We start from the raw sequence: 22201 nt of genomic DNA on the forward strand, positions 1-22201 counted from the left end.
GAGAGTGAAGCTGAGTGCCACAAAGGATTTTTCCAGGCCTTAAAACCTAACAAAGAAGTTTTTGAGCCAGTGATCTCTTTTTATCTTCCATTTTTTTACCCGCTTTTGTCTATAACTGTTATCCTGTGCTTGTCACATCATCATAGGTTGGGAATTTTATGGGCAAATAATTTGTCTCCTCAGTTTTACAGACCCGCAGATGGGATGAAATGTCTTCAGGAGCTTTACTTAATGGATTATGCCCAAGATCCTCATCCACATCTGGTTTATATAATTTAGATGATGACATGTTTACTTTTGAGCTCATGCTGTAATGGGATGAGATTTTGGCGAATCTTGGGAGAAGTTGACTGTATTTTTACATTTGGTAGGGAAATAAATTTTGGGGACCTGAAGGCAGACTATGGTAGGCAGAATTCTAAGATGGTTTCCACAAGTTACCAGCCCACAGTGTGTTATATATATCTTCCTCCAGTTACTCAATCCAATACTAATCTATGTGTTACTGTAAACAGATTTCACAGATATAATTAGGTTCCCAGATCAGTTGATCATAACATCCAGAGACAATCTGGGTGAGCCTAACCTAATCACATCATCCCTTTAGATGAGGGTCTAGAGTCAGAGACAGAAAAATCAGAGATTAGAAGCTTTAGAAAGAATCAATGTGCAGGTACACAGTGAAGATTGGAGGGGTTCACATCATAAGGAATGCAAATGGCCTCTAGGAGCTGAAAATGGCTTGGCTGACAGCCAGAAAAAAAAATTGGGGACCACATTCCTACAGTTGCAAGGAAGCAACTTCTGAAAGCAACATGAAAGAACTTGGACATAGATTTCCTCCCAGAACTTCCAATGAGAACTCAGTCTGGCTGAAATTTTGAATCCTCCTCAAGATATCTAGGACATCTAAAATCCTCCTCATCATTAATTGTCCAACTAATTCTCTTCAAGTACTTGACCAACCAATCTTTTAGTCATTGCTCATGAGGCAGGGTAGATTCATACCTCCAACCATTAAGCGTTCTGTACAAAATGGACAACCATATGATTCACCCAAAATCGTACGTCAAATCCTAGGGTCTTTTTTCTACTATTCTGGGTTATCCCCGAGTGGGACTACAGTGAGGCAGCCATCCACTTGCACCTACTATCAATATACCAAGAAGATACAACCAGGAATTGATACATTGTTCCATATCTCTTTTTCTAACTGGTCACAAGGATGAAGAATTCACCAAGATGCCATATATGATATATGTTGGTTGAGAGAGAGGCAATGAGTCTGATCAAGCTGCACATGAAATTTACTTGTGCCTTCTTGGTTTACTCTGGTCTGATCTTTTAAAGCCATTTGCAATTAATGGTTGAAAGCTGATGTCCACACAAAACTTTATTATTCAACAGAGTAGACAGCAATGCGTTCATTAAGAGTAGCTTGTTAGTATGGAAAATTAATACTTCATGGTCAGCTGTTATGTCTCTACTGGGTTTGATAGCACGCCAGGAGCAGATTCTCAAATGTAGACTAGTTGCCAAGAGGGAATGATTTTGCTCAAAAAACCCTAGAGGCATATACTTGAATTCTACTATTGGGGCTTTCTAAAACTCCATGGAGCCTCACTTTCTAGCATGGACACAATACAATTGGATCTGCAGGGTCATGAGGTTGAAGTATCAGAGAAGGTCACACTACAGTCTGGAACTACTGTAGATCTTTTTCTTGCTCTGGGTACCACTTAAAACAGGAAACCATATGGAGTCCAAGAACAAAATCAGTATAATACATATTGTCTCTAAAATCTAAGGTCTTAATTCCTTCAAGCTAAGTGTAGTAAGATCATCTGCAGGTATGTACTTAACTGCTACCCATCTAGGGCAGTTTACCACCCATGATTTCCCACTCTGGCATTTCTTCTGTTCCTTTGTGAGGCTGTGCTCCTGTGGCATATACAGAACCCTCCACTGGGTTTTTTGTTTGTTTGTTTGTTTGTTTTGTTTTGTTTTGTTTTGTTTTAATGGCACGATCTCGGCTCACTGCAACCTCCACCTCCAGGGTTCAAGCAATTCTCCTGCCTCAGTCTCCAAAGTAGCTGAGATTACAGGCACCCACCACCACGCCCAGCTAATTTTTTTTTCATAGTTTTAATAGAGACGGGGTTTCACCATGTTGGTCAAGCTGGTCTCAAACTCCTGACCTCAGGTGATCCACCCACCTCAGCCTTTGAAGGTGCTGGGATTACAGGCATGAGCCACTTTCCCAACCCTGGGTCTTTTTATAACACAGATTCCACAGTTGTTCAGTTTCACTTTGCAGTGCCTGTCTTCCAGGGACTGAGAAGTTTTACCCCTTACAGTGCGGGAACTCTCCTTGGTGCTGCTGAATATGTGTTCTTTAGTAAGGGAAGCTTTTACTGTTAACTGTATATAGTGAACTAATATCTCTGCTGATATTCTGCTATATATAGTACGTCCTATACAGCCTGTAAAGCCCATTACTCCTCAGTACTTTGGAGAGTGTAAGTAAACCCTGTTAGACAATTTATTTGTCCAAAGTTATTTAGGTAGACAGGGGCTAAACTTGGAGACTCAGTCATTATTATTTACATTTTTATTAAGTGCTTACTACTTGTCAGTTACTTGTGTTGGGCACTAGAAATACAAATATAAAATGGACATGCCATGTTTTGAGATGCAGAATCCAGTGCAGTCTTTCTCATTTTTTTTTACTGCAGCCCACAGTCAGAAACTGATTTTCGTCATAACTCATGGTGCACACACATACATACATACATAACTGAAACAAAGTTCACAAAAAATATTCACTCTAGTTAGAATGCTATTTGATATTTGATATTTTCTGTTTGGCTGTATTCAATTCTATTCTATCCTATTTCATTTTTTAAAAATTACCTATCTTGACCCATTGAATTGATTTCAAGATCTACTTCTCATGGGGGAAGGACAACTTCAATTTGAAAAACATGGGCTTATTTAATAATCTGTGATGTGTGTCTTATATAGCACACATATTTATATTTTTAGGCACATATTTTATGTAAAGGTGGGAGTGGGGAACCTGAAGGGTCTCTTTCTAAGCCGGTGCTTCTCAAACTTCAGTGTGCATAGGAATCTTCTTGGGATATTGTTAAAATGAAGATTCTAACTCAGTAGGTCTGAGGCAAGACCTGAGATTCTGCATTTTTAATTACTTCCCCAGGTGATGATTATGCAGCTGGTTCATGGACCACAACATGTTCATTACAAAGGATCTAAAACTCAAATGTATTGATGGGTCTGCTCAACTGCTAAAGTGTTACCTGACAAGTTTCCTGAGAGTGAACTCAACAGAGAAAAGAGCATCTGCAGACAAGATATTAACCCATGAGAACAGCACAACCACTATCATGCAGTTATGTTTTCCTGGCCTAGCCTGCAATATCTGAGTTTTGTGAGGAGAATATTTATGTATGCAAAACAAACAAATCAGGAATACACACAAATGATCGTTTTGGCATAAAAAGAATTTGGAAGATATTAATGAGAGGCCCAAGCAGCACCAAGGTGATATCCATGTGTACCTGGTTACTATAACTATAAAGTGGAGAGAGGGCTTTACCCATTTCTATGGGGGTCATGAGTTGGTGGACGTTGCTTACCAGTGATTCCAGAGAAAATGACAGGGCTTTGACACCATAAATCCTCTATCAGTAAAGGGTGCAGGACCTGGGAAAAAGGGCATAGTGCCCAGCAGACGTGGCAGTATCTAGGAGATAGTGGCATCTACTTCTTAGCTGCCTGGAAATATTCCTAGACATGGTGAGAACTCCCTCAGCCCTCCTCCAATGTGTCTGATTCCATTGACTTTCCTACCACTGTAGGGGAATAGTTTAGGAGCCATTTCTCCCCTGAGTACCTGGTGGAAACCAGGCCACAACACGGCTCACATCCTCAATACCTCATCTTATCCACCAGGTAGTCCTGTGAGGCAAGTATTATCCTTATTTTACAAATGACAAGATTGACTCTTACAGCAATAGATCTGTTAGAATTTCCAGGTTGATTCATTTAGTTTTTAGTCCCAGACATAATATGAATTTTACCTGTCATCTTATGTTCTGATAACAGGAATTGTGTCTTTATTGCCTTTGTAAGTTCACCAAACAGTTCAATTTCTTATTATGTAATGTTTTCAGCTTTTATTTATTTTTTAGTATGACAAATATAATCCATATCCTTTAGTAAAGAAAAGATAGAGATGAGTGAGCAAAGTAAAAGAGTCACACATTGGGGTGCCATAGCATGACAGAGGACCCAGGAACATGTGTGCAGACCCAGCACTCATGTTAGAGGACCCAGGAACATGATAGAGGACCCAGCAACAGTGCCCACTGACCTGGCTACACCTAGGGAAGACACAGGGATGTGCACAGCAGCAGAGGAATGTCATGGAGGTACATAAAAGAGGTGGTAGGACTCATTTTTGAACACAGGTGAGACCTATTCTTGGCTGCCCTTCAGGAATAACCATTGCCTACTTTTTAGTGTACACGCTTTAAAAGTTTTCTTTGTGCAGAAATGCATTATACAAACATTTACATTTTTATAAAAATTGCCTGATACTGTATATGCGGTTCTGCAAACTGTTCTTTATTTATTTATTTTTTTACAATGTGTCATGAACATCTTTTCCATGCACATGGGTGAAAATCCTCTACTAAAATATAGAGCGCTGTAGTTGGGTCAAAAGGCTGCTGGTAATGAGATTGACATCTAAAGCAAAAATATCAGCTTAAGGTTAAAGCATTGGGCCTGGCAAATATCTACCAGGGAAAGCAGGATTGGCAATAATCTCATCAGAGAAGTCAGAGTGGAAGGCCAAAGGCATTAAAGGTATGGGATATCGTGTAAGCCTCTTTGGCCCCTACCTCCACCCCTCACTCCCCTGACACCCCGTTGTCCCCTTGGGGAGAATGGATCCTGTACATCTCTTTGCATCCAATGAAAACCACCCATTTTCTGTTTTTTCCTTAGCTCCTCCTGAGCCCTTGACACATCTCCACTTTCTCTCATCATCTCCTCACTGCTCAGATGCCTTTCCTGTAAGTCCTCCTGAAAGTCCTTGGGGGAATCGTCTGTCCCCCTGTCCGTTTTTCTTTTTGCTTTCCGGGGCACATAATCTCCAGCCGGGCGCTTTTCGGCGGCCCGTGGCTGGCTCTCTGTCTTTGCCTGGGAGGCTGGCTTGTCCTCGCCTTGTGGCTTGCCCTCACCTTCGGACTTGCCCTGCTTTTCCTGGCTTCCCTTATCTTCCGGTTGTCCCTCATCACCTGGCTCTCCCTCATCCTCTCTCTTTCCCTCGCATTCTGTCTTCCCCTCCATGTCCGGCTTTTCTTCCTCGTCTGACTTTCCTTCATCATCAGGCTCTACTTCATCTTCTGGCTTTCCCTCGTTTTCCAGGTTTCTTTCATTTTTATTGTAGGGTTTTTCCATGTCGAGATTTCTCTTTTTCCTGTCCTGGGGGATGACAGTGAAGGGAAGAGGAGACAAAGAGGAGACACGGGAGACTGAGGGCCTGGGGTGGAATGCAGGTCTGAATAGTAATTGCATCTCACCCCTGGTGAGGGTTCCCCTAAGCTGGCCGGGCCTCCAAGAGGGCCTTCTGCCCGCCAGGTAGCCCATCACTCCTCCCACACACGTGAGCCAGTCATTCCCTGGCACGCCTTGCCTCCTTCTCTGAACGGATTCAGCCTGGAAAGGTGTGTGTTCACGTGGGTAGGGGGATGGGCAGGGGTCCCAATTCGGCCTTGGCCGGGCCCTCCACACTCTCAACCCTTGTGAGCCCCCGTCCATGCAGCCCCCTGCTTTCACCGACCTGCGGGGATTCTGGACAGGTTGCTCCTCCTTTTCAGGCCTCTCAGAGCGCTGGGAACAACAGACGCGCAGACCTGCGGACAGACAGGAGACAGGCGCAGGGACTGCGCGCTCAGCGGGCTCACAGGGGACTCGGTTCCCTTTCCTGAGTCCAGGCCCTGCTCACCCAATGTTTTTCTCCCCTACCTCCCCCGCACCCCAACCGCCATTTCTTTCCAGGCCTCGGGCACCAAACCAGGATGCTTTCCAAACTGCGTTTGTCTCTTAGTGCCCTTCCCCCGGAGGCAACCTGTCTCAGCGCCACCCGGTTTTTGCGAGGTCAGATGTTTACATGGGAGAGGATTGTGAGAGGGGGTTATTTCCAGAATATGTCTACGTTTCACTGTCGCACTGCGGGGTCGCTACCCCCCCCCCTTTCCAGCACTAAAATGGATGGAGGGCTCAGTGCAAGGGGGCGTCGAGAAGATGGGCCAGGCTCGCTTCGGGGGTTCTCCCTTCCCTGCCCCCGCCCCGGCCCGCTCCTCATCCCCCTTCTCACCAATCTACAGGATCCCTTCTCCGCCCCCTCCCCAATCCTACTACCGGCTCCCTCCACCCCTATCTCAGGGTCCGCCGGCAGCGCCTGCCTTCACACTGACCTGCGGGTACCCAGGACAGGCTTGTGCCTCCTCGGGCTCGCGGAAGCCCGCTCGCTGCTCCCCCGCCGCCTGGGCAGCTCAGACAGCTGATTCTGCGCGGGCGCCTGGACCGGACCGCAGGGCGGGCGGGCGGGCGCGGGGGCTGGTGCCCACGTAGGCGCCTGGTCACTCACGTGAGCACCGCGTCACCAGAGCTAGGCCACCACCACCCCCTTCCCGCCCACCTCACCATCCATCCCGAGGGACTGGGAAGTTGCAGAAGGTGGGAGAGTGTGTGTGTAACAAAGGAATGGGAGTCATCAGGAAGAAGAGGAGGGGTGGCTCTCTGACCCCAGGTGCTTTACCTGACGCAGCTCACAGCATCCTCACAGGGCATCTCTCTCTGATGCCCATTATCGCCAGGTGTGTCAGCTGATCAGAGAGGGTACTCGACTTTGCCAAGAGCGCTCAGCCCGAGAACTCCACAGCTCACTTTCAATACCGGCTTTGCCTGACTCCAGAGCCCGGGGTAGTGGTGCCTGCCAGGAAGCTGAGCTGCCACCTTGAGTGGCGGTGTTCCTGGGGTTCTGTCCTGGGCCTCCTCTCTCAGTCCTCAAGTTGTCTCTCCCTGTGTGATCTCATTCATTTCCAGAAAGCACCGATGACTCCCAGATCTACATCTCCAGGCTATTCCCTTCTCCGTGTCTCATATCAGTTTTTCCAGTTGTTTATTGGATATCACCGCCTCTGAGGGACACGGTGCGTCAAAGCCCTGTAACACAAATTGATTTCAAAAGCCTGTGTACCCCAAACTGATTTCACCAACTTCCTTCTTGTCATCTCCATTGGCCTTTCTCCACACTTGAAAGTTACCTTCCAACAGCTGACCAGTTTTCATAGAAAGAGAATGTCAGACAGCTAGAAAAGAAAGCATTCAAACGTTTTTAATATGAACTTCAGATCCATAAATTCATCACAGCCCTTGGTTCACAACATGCTCTTCTCACTGCCTACTGCTCCTCCCCACCTTTCCCCTCTCCTCTCCTCCCCACTGTTTACTTTCCTTCCATTGTTTTTCTCCTTCACATTTGTGAAACCACCACTAAACCCAAAGAACTAGAAAATTGCTAATAACTGTTTACTTTCCTTCCATTGTCTTTCTCTTTCACATTTGTGAAACCACCACTGAACCCAAAGAACTAGAAAATTGCTAATATTCTTGTCACTACAGTGTCCTGTCATATATTTGGGTTTTGACAAGATGTTTATAACATGTTTTTGTTTGGATCTCTTTCAGATTATCCTGTTTGGAGTGTATTGAACTTCTTGGGTACATAGACTAGTGTCTTTCCTCAAGTTTGAGTAATTTGCAGTCATTCTTCCTTTGAAAATTCTTTCTGCCCTATTCTATTTCTCTTCTTGTTGAACACCCATCATGCATAGGTGTGCTCTCTTCATTTTTCACATTATTTTTATTTTTCTGCTCCTCAAACTGAATAATCTCAATTCACCTATTTTAAGTTCACTGATTCTTTTGCCTGCTCAAATCTACCGTTGTGCCCCTGTAGTGAATTATAGTTATTGTACTTTTCAAATACAGAATTTCTATTTATTTTATAATTTCTATATCTCTTTTTATTTTCACATCTTTGCTGATATTCTGTATTTGCTGAGACATTCTTCTCTTTTTCTTCAGTCCTTTGTTTATGATTTCCTTTAGTTCTTTGAGCATATATAAGACAGTTGATTAAAAATATTTTCTTGTTATTCTAATACATGGACTTCTTCATGATAGTATTTAATTATTTCTTTCCTGTGTATGGGCTATGCTTTCTTATTTCCTTATATGCCTCACAAAGTTTTGTTGAAATCTGTGTATTTTGATTCTAATATGTTAACTCTGGAAATTAGATTCTCCCTCTTCCTTGGGTTTTGTTGTTGCTCTCTTGTGGGTTATTGTTTACTTATTTAGTGACTTTTTAAACCATTTTAGCAAATTATGTACTCTTTGTCTTGTGTGGCCACTAAAGTCTGTGTTTTATTGCTTATTAACCAGCTGGTGTGTGGATGCTGTTACTTTAAGTGCCTAAAGTCAACAAAAGAAAATTGATGAATAAAAAATATTTTCTTGGCCTGGCGCGGTGGCTCACGCCTGTAATCCCAGCACTTTGGGAGGCCAAGGCAGGTGGATCACCTGAGCTCAGGAGTTCAAGACCACCCAGGGCAACATGGTGAAACCCCGTCTCTACTAAAAATACAAAAAAATTAACCAGGTGTGGTGGCGCATGCCTCTAGTCCCAGCTACTTGGGAGGCTGAGGCAGGAGAATCACTTAAGCCCCAGAGGCAAAGATTGCAGTGAGCCAAGATCGCGCCACTGTACTACAGCTTGGGCTACAGAATGAGGCTCCATCTCAAAAAAAAAAAAAAAAAAAAAAAATCTTTCCCAGTCTTTGCAAATGAACTCTGAGTTGGAGTACTTTTTTAATGCTTTACATTTTCCTTATGCAGAGCCTGAAGCTTCACCTAAGTTGAATGCTTGCATTTTCTCTGGTCTTTTCTGAATATGTGTCCCACCCTCAGCATACACATGGTCTTTTTGATTTTCCAGTATATATAAAAGTTTTTTTTAAAATGCTTGTTCTTCCACATATCTTGTTTCCCAAACTCTTCCTTCTCAGGCTTCTCGGTCTGTCCATTGCTTGTTCTGAGTGTTGTCCTTTGCTCCAGACTTCTTTGGCCAACACCTGTGATTTTAAATGCTTCTGGCAAAAGCCAACTGGAGAGCCAATGCAGCCCAAGCCCTGGGAGTCCTCCCAGTCTGGTGTAATGAAGGAAGCCTTAGTGATGAAAGTGCTGCCAGGCAGGCTGATCGCCATACCACACTTCTTCGAGAATACGGTCCAAATTCCTTCCACTGGTACTAGCTATCTAAACCAGGATAGTGGGCTGTCATCAACAGATCAATGCTGATCTGGGGCATAGAGAGTGGTAGATAGGCAATTGAAAATTTTTTCTTACCACAAATTGGCAGCGTTTATTCTTCACCACGTTTCCCTTTCATTGTTATAATTTTTTGACTGGATTCCAGAGTTCTGAGAAAGTTGATGGTAACAGTTTTTGCCAGCTCACTAATTGCTCATTATGGAGTTCCAGAGTTCCATACGCTACCATTTTTAATGATGTTACTTGTATTTCTATTTCTTTTTAAGTCAATTGGGTAGGCTGTGTCTTTTTTGGAATTCGTCCCATTCATCTACCTTGTCTCATTTTTTTGTCATGCAGTTGTTAATAGTATTACCTTATAATCTTTTTTTTACATCTGTAGAGTTGCTAATGATGACCCCTTTTTTATTCCTGATTTTAATAGTTTCAGTCTTCATCATTTTTTTTTCTTGGTGAGTGTCACTAAAGTTTTGTCAGGTTTTTTTTTAATCTATATTTTCAAAGAACAAACTTTTAGTTTCGTTGATATTCTATTCTGTAATTCATTTATTTCCACTGTAGTGATTACTATTCCCTTCCTTCTGATTTCTTTGATTTAAGTTGCTCTTCTTTCTGTTGCTTTTTAAGATGGAAGTTTACTGATATGGGATTTTTATTTTTTCAAAGTAGACATTTACAGTTACACATTTCCATCTAAATACTGCTTACCTATATCCGATAACTTTTTATGTGTGTTTTTTTTTAAGTATTTTTCAATTTCTCTCATGATTCCTTCAGGTTGAAGTATATTGGTTGATTTCCACATATTTGCAGGATTTTTGAATTTCCTTATGTTGTTCATTACAAATTTAATTCCATTATGATCAGGGAATATTATTTTTATAATTTCAATACTTTTAAGTGTATATGGGATTTTATTATTTGTTATGTAGTCTTTCCAGGAGAATGTTCCATGGGTGCTTGACAAGAATGTGTATGCTTATGCTGTTTGGAGTGTTCTTTACATGTCTGTTATTCCAGTTGGTTTTGTAGTTTTGTTTAAGTCTTCTATTTCCTTGTTGATATTCTTATTTGTTTCTTTTATTTTTGAATGTGTGGTTTTGAAGTCTCCAATTACGATTGTTAAATTGTCTTTATTTTCTCCTAATTTTTTCCTTCTATTTTGTAAGTTTTTGCTTTATGTATTTTGGAAATCTGTTTTATGTTTATATATGTTTATAATTTTTGTATAGTCCTGATGGATCAGACTTGTTATATAACACATTTTTATTCTATGATAACATTTTTTGTCTTAATGTCTTTTTCATCTGGCTCTTTTGGCTATTCTTTTCATATTATATATTTTCCATCCTTTCACATTAATTTTATTTGCTTATTTAAATATATTCTCTTTTAGATAGTATATAGTTGGATCATGCTTTTTTTTTTTTTTTTACCCATTCTGCTACTTTCTGCCTTTTGAATGAAATGCTTAATCAACTTATATTTAATGCAATAATGAATAAGGTAATATTTACATCTGCTGTTTTGTTATTTGTTTTCTATTTGTTGTGTATTTTTGTTCCTTTATTTCTCCACTATTGAATTACTTTTAAAAGGATATTTTTGACGTACCATTTTAATTCTCCTTTTTCTTGTACAATGTTTTTGAATAATTTTCTTAGTGTAGTTGGCCTAGGGATTATAATTAGTGTATTAATTTAAAACAACTGAATTTGTATCAATTCTAACTTAATTTTAATGGGATGCAAAACTTTATCTCCATTTCCTCTTTCCTCCTTTGTGATCTAGGAGGAGTGTCATAGAAATTACATCTTAGCCATTATATCTGTTTTGTATTTATTGTTTTATAAAGTTTTCTTTCTAATCTAATAAGAGAAAAATGAGTTACAGACAAATATACGTTTATAACTATTTGTATTAATTTCCTATTGTTGCTGTAACAATTACCACAAACTTAGTGGTTTTAAATAGGAAAAACTTATTCCCTTACAATACTAGAAGTAAGAAATTAAAATGCCTTCATGGGGTTTTGACCAGAGTCAGCAGATATCCACTTCTTTGTTTTTTTCAACTTCTGGAGCTGAATTTCTTGTAGTCCTTGGCTTATGTCCCCTTCATTCATCTTTTTTTTTTTTTTTTTTTTAAGTTCTAGGGTACATGTGGATAATGTGCAGGTTTGTTACATATGTATACCTGTGCCATGTTGGCGTGCTGCACCCATCAACTCGTCAGCACCCATCAACTCGTCATTTACATCAGGTATAACTCCCAATGCAATCCCTCCTCCCTCCCCTCTCCCCTTGATAGGCCCCGGTGTGTGATGTTCCCCTTCCCGAGTCCAAGTGATCTCATTGTTCAGTTCCCACCTATGAGTGAGAACATGTGGTGTTTGGTTTTCTGTTCTTGCGATAGTTTGCTGAGAATGATGGTTTCCAGCTGCATCCATGTCCCTACAAAGGACACAAACTCATCCTTTTTTATGGCTGCATAGTATTCCATGGTGTATATGTGCCACATTTTCTTAATGCAGTCTGTCACTGATGGACATTTGGGTTGATTCCAAGTCTTTGCTATTGTGAATAGTGCTGCAATAAACATACGTGTGCATGTGTCTTTATAGCAGCATGATTTATAATCCTTTGGGTATATACCCAGTAATGGGATGGCTGGGTCATATGGTACTTCTAGTTCTAGATCCTTGAGGAATCGCCATACTGTTTTCCATAATGGTTGAACTAGTTTACAATCCCACCAACAGTGTAAAAGTGTTCCTATTTCTCCACATCCTCTCCAGCATCTGTTGTGTCCTGACTTTTTAATGATTGCCATTCTAACTGGTGTGAGATGGTATCTCATTGTGGTTTTGATTTGCATTTCTCTGATGGCCAGTGATGATGAGCATTTTTTCATGTCTCTGTTGGCTGTATGAATGTCTTCTTTTGAGAACTGTCTGGTCATATCCTTTGCCCACTTTTCGATGGGGTTGTTTGTTTTTTCTTGTAAATTTGTTTGAGTTCTTTGTAGGTTCTGGATATTAGCCCTTTGTCAGATGAGTAGATTGCAAAAATTTTCTCCCATTCTGTAGGTTGCCTGTTCACTCTGATGGTAGTTTCTTTTGCTGTGCACAAGCTCTTTAGTTTAATTAGATCCCATTTGTCAATATTGGCTTTTGTTGCCGTTGCTTTTGGTGTTTTAGACATGAAGAAATGGATAATTTCCTGGACACTTACACTCTCCCAAGACTAAACCAGGAAGAAGCTGAATTCCTGAATAGACCAATAGCAGGCTCTGAAATTGAGGCAATAATTAATAGCCTACCAACCAAAAAACGTCCAGGACCAGATGGATTCACAGCTGAATTCTACCAGAGGTACAAGGAGGAGCTGGTACCATTCCTTCTGAAACTATTCCAATCAATAGAAAAAGAGGGAATCCTCCCTAACTCATTTTATGAGGCCAACATCATCCTGATACCAAAGCCTGGCAGAGACACAACAAAAAAAGAGAATTTTAGACCAATATCCCTTCATTCATCTTAAAAGCCAGCAGCATGATATCTTCAAATGTCTATCTGCTTCCATCATCACATACCTTTCTTTCTCTTTTGTGTCAAATTTCCATGTGTCTCCGTATAGGAACACTTGTGATTGCATTTAGGGCCCACCTAGATAATTCAGGATAATTAAGATACTTAATAACATCTCAAGATACATAATAACATCTTCAAAGTCTCTTTTTGGCATAAAAGGTAACATTCATAGGTTCCAGGGGTTTGGACAGGCATAACTTTTGGAAACCCACTATTCTGTCTACCACACAGTCTTTTATATTTACCTATTTAGTTACCTTACTAGTGTTCTTTATTTCTTCACGTGGATTAATGTTACTATCTAGTGTTTTCTAATTTCAGCATGAAGGACTCCTTGATATTTCTTGTTGGACAGTGCTGCTAGTTAAAATTACTCACTGTTTGTTATTTGGGAGTGCCTTAATTTTTCCTCAAAGTTTTAAGTAGAGTTTCCAAAGAAGTGTTAGTTAAGTCTTTTTCCTTCAACTTTCTGAAAATGTCATCTTACTGTCTTCTGGCCTCCGTGATTTCTGATAAAAAGTCAGCTGTATATTTGTGTTTTCCATCAAGTTCAAAAAGTATTTTGTCACTGTTTCTTCAAATATATTTTCCTCCACCTTTTCTTTTTCCTCTCTTTATGGAATTCCCTTTGTGCCTATGCTTGTATGCTTGATGGTGTACCATGGTTCTTTAATGTCTCTATATTTTTCTCCATTTTTCTTTATTTTCTTGTTCCTTATACTCATGATCTTCATTTACCTATCCTCAAGTTCACTGATTCTTTCTTCATTCACTTCAAACCCATTACTGAGCTGCTCTAGCAAGTTTTTCATTCCAGTTATTTTCCATTCAATGGAGAAAAGGTAGTCTTTTCCACAAATGGTACTGGAAAAGTTGGATATTCTCATGCAAAAGAAAGAAGTTGTACTATTATCTCATATCATTTATAAAAATTAACTAAAAGTTAATCAAATACTTAATGTAAAATATAAAACTATGAAAACCTTAGAAGAAAAATAGGAGAAAGCTTGATGACATTGGTCTTGGCTGTTGCTTCTTCAATATGACACACAAAGTATCAGCAACAAAAAGGTACAAATTGATCAATATTTAATACTTTTGTGCATCACAGGACAGTGTCAAGAGAATGAAAATGCAGCTTACAGGACAAAAGAAAATATTTGCAGGTCTATATCTGATGAGGGATTAAAATCCAGAACATATTTTAAAATTTTCATAAGTCAGTGACAACACCAAAAATCCACATAGAACCCAATTTAAAAATGGGCAAATAAATTGAATCAACATTTCTCCAAAGATATGCAAATGGCCAATAAGCACATGAAAATATGCCCAACATCACTAATCATTAAGGAAATGTAAATCAAAAGCACAGTGAGATACCACTTCATGCCCATTAGGATCATTGTTATCAAAAAAATAATAAGTGTTGGTGAGTGCTATGGTCTAAATTTGTTCCCACCAAAATATATGTTGATATTTCATCCCCCTAGTGGTGGTGTTGGGACATGAGGTCTGGTGGTAGATGTGTGGATCATGGGGATGGATCACTCATGAATGGCTTGGTGGTACTCTGGAGGTAGTTAGTGAGTTCACACTCTGATGAGACTGGATTAGTTATCACTGGAATGGGTTAGTTCCCCAGAAAGTGGGTTGTTGTAAAGCCAGGACACCCCTTATGTTTTATCTCTTTGCACATCTCTGCTTTCCCTTTGAACTTCTCTGCAATGTTTTGACCTAATACATGGCTTGCAATAGAGGAAAAGCAGATCTGGGTGCCATGCTTCTTGTATTTCCCAGCCCACAGAACCATGAGCTAAATAAACCTCTTTTCTTTATAAATTACCCATCTTCAGGTATTCTGTTTTAACAACACAAAATGGACTAAGGCAAGTAGGATATGGAGAAATTAGAATGCTTGCACACTGCTGGTGGGAATCTAAAATTATACAGCCACTAGGGAAAACATTATGGCCTTTCTTCAAAAACTTAACATAAAATCACTATATTTCATTTCTGGGTATATGCCAAAAATAATTGAAAACAGGCTCTGGAACAGGTATTTATACACCCGTGTTCCTAGCAGTATTATCAACAGTAGCTAAAAGGTGGAAGCAAGTCAAATGTACATCAAGAGATGAATGGATTACCAATATGTTATATGTACATACAAAAGAATATTAGTCAGCTTTATAAAGGAACAAAATTCTGCTACATGCTAAAAAATTAGTGAACCTTAAAAACATTATACTAGGTGAAAGAAGCCAGACATCAAAGGGCGCATACGGTATGATTCCACTTATGTGAGATACCTAGAAAAGTCAAATTCATATAGACAGAAAGTAGAATAGTGGTTACCAGGGGATATAGGGAGAGGAAAATGGGGACTAGGAAGCTATTGTTTATGCGTACAGAGTTTCAGTTTGTAATGACACAAAATTCCTGGAGATGAATGCCGGTGATGATTCTAAAACAGAAATAAATTGTACATTTACAAATGGCTACGGTGTAAACTTTATATTATGTACATTTTTCCACAATTAAAAATATCCAAAAACTTAACTATTTTAAAGTGAACAATGCAATGACATTTAGTACATTCACAATATTGTGCAACTACCACCTCTGTCTAGTTCCAAACCATTTCCATCACCCCAAAGTAAAATCCGTCACCCACAAAGCAGTTTTTGATCGTTACTGTCTCCCTTAGTCCTTGATAACCACCAGTATGTGTTATATCTTCTATCAATCTACTAGGACTGCTATAACAAAATGCCACAGACTGGGTGGTTTAAATAGTATAAATTTATTTTTCACAGTTCTGGAGGCTGAAAGTTCAAGATCATGGTGTCAGCAGGCTTGGTTTCTCCTGAGGCCTTTCTTTTTGGCTTGCTGATGGCTGCCTTTGCTCTTCAAGTCTCATATTCTATTTTAATTTATGTTTTTAGTTGAGAATTAAAAATTGTATATATTTATGGTGCACAAAATTATGTTTTGATATCTTTATACATTGTGGAAGTACTGAATCAAACAATATAACACATACATTAACTCACATACCAATCAATTTTTGTGGTGAGAACACTTAAAGTCCTAGCAATTTTCAAGTAGACAATATTATGTTATTAACTATAGTCACCATGGTATAATTGATTAGTGAACATATTCCTTTCTAACTGAAATTCCTTGAAGTTCCTTGAACTTTATTTACAGTCTTACTTTACTTTGCAGAAGATTTAATTTGTTTTTTACATGGTGAATGTCAGTCTTTCCCTTTATGATTTAATGTTTTAAAATTTTTATTTTAGTTTTTAAAATTATTTTTTGTGTCCATATACATCTTCTCCTTACTGCTCCTTTCCCTGAATTTAGGCGAACATTTATATTTTATTTTAGTTATTTTATTGGTTTGTTTTTAACATAATCTGGATAAAAATGTATGCACAAGTGATCCGCAAACTCTAATGTGCATCAAAATCACCTAAAGACTGTTGACAATGTAGCTATCTCAGCACCATTACCAAAGAGTGGATTTTGGATGGGGCCAGAATTATGTATTTTAAACACGCTCCAAGCGGAACTCTGAAGTATTTGATCGGCTAACAAAGTTGGACGAACACTGGCAAATATTTTCTTAAAAAGATGTTGTTGTGATTTGGGGGTATAATTCCTCCCCTAGGGTATTTCTTTCATAAGATATAAATTCTTTATAAACAAATTAACCTGGTTAGGGTAACACAATCAGGGGTAGTACAGCGAAAATAAGCCAAAGATATTTTAGCCACAAATTTCACTCACCTCTCAACTCTACATTGGAATCACCATGGGATCTTTCACACTAAGGATCTGTTGGTCCCACTTTTAATGAGTCTGACTCAACTGGTTGGAGTTGGGTCCTGAGCTCCACTTTAAAGTATCCTCAGGTATTTCAAATCTGAAGCAAGGATTGAGAACTTATGCACTAAAGACAATAGCATTAAAAAAATAAAAAGTAGTTGTCTCTTTAAGAAGGGCACCGTCTAATAGGGAAATAATGCCTGATGTATATAGATTAATTAAATTCTACGTAGTGTTTTCACAGGTCTCAGATCTACCAATCAACCAACTATCCATTTCTGTATAATATAAGGTGGGGAGAGGGGTGTCTGGGATTGACTAAAGCTGGGGCCTCCACTTTAATTCATGTAAGTCCAGAGATGTCTGATTAACTAGGGTACAGTGAGTATGGAGTGAAACACATTTTTTTCTGAATTTCTAGCCAGTTCTTCAGGCAATTTTGATGCAACTGGTCTATATAGGACATGTTGATAAACACTGACATATATGTTAAGATAAGTGCATTTTTTTGGAAATTGGCATATAATGCTTCTTCTTCTGTGTTCCTTTTAAATTGCAAGCTACAGTCTGTAGGGAAAAGAAGTCCTTGCCCATAAATCATCAGAAGCTACCCCGGGTCCAGATCGCAGGATTCAACTCAGTTATAACTAACCATTGTGCCCTACAACTTATCAGGCCCTATACTAAACACTAAGGATACCAGCATAAATGAGACAAAATATTTACTGTGAGAAGGGCACAGTTTAGTAGGAAACAGTGATGACTGTGAACAATGTTTTAAAATTGGGATTCATCTACCAGATCCCCAGTTCCTGCCATTATTTCTCATCAATCTGTAATTAGAGGTTTATTTGGCACAGCAAATCTCAAAGCAAAGGAAGAGGGAAACTTATCTGGATCCGTGTAAGTTAGTGTAGACTACTGGGGACTCCTGAAGTCAGGGTGGTGTGAACCAGAGTAGTCTTGGGAACATAAAATTATCCCTACAACTCCTGTGTATGTGCAGAATGAAACCTGTAGCAATGTCTGCACAGAAAATTGATAGTCAACGAGACTTGGCTATTTTCATCAGAGGATGGAAGAGATAATCCAATTCCGAGCACACTATCATGAGCGTCACTCAAATTTGTCTGGGAGAAGGGGAAGAGGAAAGAAGTATGAGAAAACCATAAAGGGCTGTTTGCATTTACAAGCAGTGTTGGTGAAGTATCCACCTGGTTTAAGTATAACTCTAAAGCAGGGAGGGACACTCTATACATTTTTGAAAAGGCAAAATGGGGAATCAGACTACTGAAGGTTCCAGAGAAATCAGTGGGTCTTTGTCATGTTCAGGAGTCCAGTACATCTGCAGTGGTAGAAGCCAGTGGAGGGAGCAAAATGCAAGTGAAGAGGAAGATGTGCCTAATAGTTATGGCATTATGCAGAAAAGAAAGGCAGAGCAGCAGATGAATAGAAAAGCATTTAAAATTGAGCATCCCTAATCCAAAAATCCAAAATCGAAGTGCTCCAAAATCCAAGGCTTTTTGAACATGACATGATGCTACTAATGGAAAATTTCACACCTGACTTCATATCCACAAACTTTGTTTCACACGCAAAATTATTAAAAGTATTGTATAAAATTACCTTCAGGCCTGGCGCAGTGGCTCACGCCTGTAATCCCAGCACTTTGGGAGGCTGAGGCAGGCGGATCACGAGGTCAGGAGATTGAGACCATCCTGACTAACATGGTGAAACCCGTCTCTACTAAAAATACAAGAAAAAAAAAATTAGCCGGACGTGGTTGCAGGCGCCTGTAGTCCCAGCTACTCGTGAGGTTGAGGCAGGAGAATGGAGTGAACCTGGGAGGCGGAGTTTGCAGTGAGCTGAGATGGCGCCACTGCACTCTAGCCTGGGCCACAGAGCAAGACTCCGTCTCAAAAAAAAAAAAAAAAAATTACCTTCAGGCTATGTGTTTGAGGTGTATATAAAATTAAATGAATTTCATGTTTAGAGTTGGGTTTCATCCTCAAGATAGCTCATTATGTACATGCAAATATTCCAAAAACTTAAAAAAAAAAAACAGAAATCTGAAATACTTCTAGTCCCAAGCATTTTGGATAATGGATTTTGAACCTGTACTCACCTGGAAATCAATTGGACTTGCTGATAGGCACTCTCCTTGGAATCTTCCCTAAAAATGAAGGGCACCTGGAGGGCTGGAGCCTTGCATGTATAAACAGAGCAAGACACAGAGCTCAGTCATTACCTCATTTGATTCCCACAGCGGCCCTCCAAGGCATTTATAATGTAATGTATCTGTAATTATCAGGTACATGTTTCTAAATGAGAGATCCATAGATAATATAAGATTTACATGTCTTTAAACTGTGTTTCAAGTGTTTATTAATTGCCCCCATTTCCTATATAAGCTGATTGGCAAGTCCCTTGCTTGTTACCTTTTCTTTTTCCTGGAACATATGAAACACATGTATTCATTTTGGAAAAGTGAGAAAAAACAGATAAGCAAGAAAAAAATAAAGAAATTAAAAAGTACCAGTAACTATACAACATAGATAAAGCACATTCTGGTTTTCACTCATTCATATATATATATATATATATGTGTGTGTGTGTGTATTTCATATATATTATATATTTTATATATAGTGTGCATACGTACACATCTAAATGAAATAGTCTATTTATAGACTGCTTTTAAATTGCTTTGTTAACATTACAGTATGCAATAAACATCTTTCCACGACAGTTGATGAAAGTCCTCTTCTGACAGAAAAACTTACAGACTAGGTCAAAATGCAATCTCCAATCAGAAAATTGCAGAAGAATGCCAAAAGGTCCACATTAATGGTACACCAGGAAAAATGTGAATTTAGAAAGCAGGGATTTTATGATTATTAACCTCCAGATTCAAGGCATAAGGCAAAACTCATCATGATGATCATGGGGAGGGGGTCCCCTATAAGAATGCGCAGACTGTACCTCAACTGAAGTTCCCTAATTTTCCTCCTTAGCTCTCTCATCTCCTCCATGAACCGTTCCATATCATCTCCATCTCCATCTATCATATCAATGTTATCGACAAGCCTATTGGGCACATCTTCTCCAAAATCCTGGGCAGGTGGAGCCCAAACCCCTCTAACATTTCCTTCTGGCTCTTGGTCTTCACCACCTCCTAAAGAGGGAGCTTCATTCTGCACTGGGGCCTTCTCCACAACTTTGTTTTCCTTGGGGACATTTTCCATGTTGAGTTTTTTTCCTTTTTTTTTTTTTTTTTTTTCTTCCTAGAAGATAAAAAACAAGAAGAGGGAGTGGATGCTTGATAGGATTCAGAGTTCTGTTTGGCAAAGGTTTTCCCACCTGAGAAACTGTGAACCCTGTAGGGGAAGCCCCAGACCCAACGCTGCTGCAAGGCCCTCCATTTTCCCTGAAAATCCCTTCCCCAGGCCACTCCTACCACCAAAATGCAGGACGAGTTGGGGGAGGGGGACAATCATAGAGAGACCAGACTTCACCTCCCTGGGATCCTAATAAGCTCTCCAGGAGCGCCCCAGACCTCGCCCCTCTACTCCCTTCTTCCCTCATCAGACACAGGGCTGTCATTTTATGAAGACTCTCCTAAGTTTCTCCTGCACTCAACTCTGGCAGGAAGGGCTGTGAGTCACCCAGATTCTGCTCTGATCCTTGATACCCCTACACCAGAGGGCCCCAGGCAACCTCCTGCCTTCAGGGATCAGAGGCAATCTTTCTCTCTTAGCCTTGAAAACGCACTTAAAGACCTGCAGACAAATGTGACAATTACCAGGACTGATCTTTTAATCAAAGGACCAGTAATGAGAGTTGATTTAGGGTTCTCCTAGTATTAGTACCTTCTGTTTCTCCTCCATCCTGTCTCACGACTTCTTTTCCTACCCTGTGACAGGCTATCCCACCTTCCAGAAATAGGCATCAAAGATGATTATTTCCAAAACGTTTTAACCTCTTCTTTAGGCTCCCATCTCTACTGTTTCCTCCTACTGTCATCTAGTTACCATTTCTGGACTGCAGACAACTTGCCTGGCGGGGGAGTTAGAAGAGCTTGCTGAATGGATACGTAGTTTATTCACAAAGAATTTCAATCTAGGTATCCATCAGGCCTTCTCTCCACCCGATCCCCACTCCCATGCCCACCATTTTATGCATCAAGATGGACGATGAGTGAAGAGGTATGTGGGCATTGCAAACTAGGACCTGCTGCGGTCTCTGCGCTTTGTCATTCTCACTCCAGGATCTACAAGTAGCGCCCAGGCTTACACCGACCCACCTGCTGGGACCAAAACAGTTTCTCGCTCCTCGCCTCTGTCCCGCAGTCAGAAGCTCGCCCGCTCAACTGCCGCAATAGGGACCTGCTTTCCAGACCTGATCTCTGTCCCCCTCCTCTGCAGCAATTCCTCTCCTCGGCCCCCGCAGCCTATCATTTCCAGCTCTAAATGGGTAGAAGGTGAAGAAAAGATATCTAGAAGGCAGGCCTAAAACTTTGGTAGGGTCCGCCCTCCCCACAACTTGGTCACCGGCTGCACCTCCCTCCCGCGGCCCAGCAGGAAGCAGGCTATTTCCTTTCAGTCTCCTCCACCGGCCGGACTCCATCAGACATTGCCCAATGGCCGGCCTCCTAGGAGATCTCAAATGGTACCCATTCTCAATCCGGCCCCCTCGGGAGATCCTCTCCCCAGTCGCTCCATTTCTCACACTAAACGGGTGTGTATCTGGAAAGGGGTAGATAATCCAGTCCTAGACCCGCTCTGGTCTTTGCCTTCTGCAGCTCTCACACCGTTCAGCGCCCACCAACCTGTCAGGGCGCAGGGGTCGGCTTCTACCACTTTCCTCCTTTCCAGGGCAGCTGGCTCGCTTGCCTTCAGGGCAACAGCTAGCCGTCGCACGGCCAGCGATGACTACCAAACTGCAACTAGGAGAAACTAATCCACGCATTGGCTCTGGGTCTCCTAAGGCCCACGTCACTGTGAGCTCAGATTTCCAAATACCATTCACACCCGCAGTACGGCAGGAGGGTGGGGGCGGGACTGTAGGTGGGGTCACCTTTCTCTGCATTCCTGCTTTCTCCACCACTACCGCAGGCTACTACCCAACCCTCCATTTTTTTTAATGTAGCGATCCCCAAGACCAAACGGGTCATAATACTTTGTATTTGACTTGCTGTGGTTTCTGCTGGAGGTTTTAAAGAATCGCTTCTTCCTCTTCTATACCCCTAAACGCACACTTCTCTCCCCTTCACGTCCAGCAAGTAAAGCCCTAACAGTATTGTAAGTCTTGGTCCCAGATTGGACCCTGGAGTAGGGGTGG

The 22201-nt window shown here is 40.8% G+C and overlaps 2 protein-coding genes and 1 long non-coding RNA gene across 3 annotated transcripts in view; 1 reads left to right on the top strand and 2 right to left on the bottom strand.

Annotated features, from left to right (window-relative positions):
• Positions 1–22201, top strand: part of LOC144338711 (uncharacterized) — a 47192-nt gene that overhangs the window by 13238 nt on the left and 11753 nt on the right. The window lies entirely within an intron of this gene.
• TCEAL6 (transcription elongation factor A like 6) lies at positions 4630–6605 on the bottom strand. The gene is made up of 3 exons (XM_015127840.3): positions 6510–6605; positions 5873–5945; positions 4630–5514 (listed from the first exon to the last, which is right to left on the bottom strand). The coding sequence occupies exon 3, from the start codon at positions 5488–5490 to the stop codon at positions 4888–4890; it is 603 nt and encodes a 200-aa protein (XP_014983326.2). The 5' UTR covers positions 5491–5514; positions 5873–5945; positions 6510–6605; the 3' UTR covers positions 4630–4887.
• On the bottom strand, positions 19265–21851 carry BEX5 (brain expressed X-linked 5). The gene is given in 3 exon segments (XM_015127831.3): positions 19265–19818; positions 19821–20145; positions 21690–21851. Coding segments are annotated over 2 exon segments (333 nt in total). The 5' UTR covers positions 20107–20145; positions 21690–21851; the 3' UTR covers positions 19265–19771.

Source organism: Macaca mulatta, chromosome X (genome assembly GCF_049350105.2).
Source record: "Macaca mulatta isolate MMU2019108-1 chromosome X, T2T-MMU8v2.0, whole genome shotgun sequence".
In the NCBI taxonomy this organism is placed as follows: Eukaryota; Metazoa; Chordata; class Mammalia; order Primates; family Cercopithecidae; genus Macaca; species Macaca mulatta.

Coding starts and splice junctions, on each gene's coding strand:
- TCEAL6 (XM_015127840.3), bottom strand. CDS start 5,490: ATGGAAAAACCCTACAATAAAAATGAAAGAAACCTGGAAAACGAGGGA.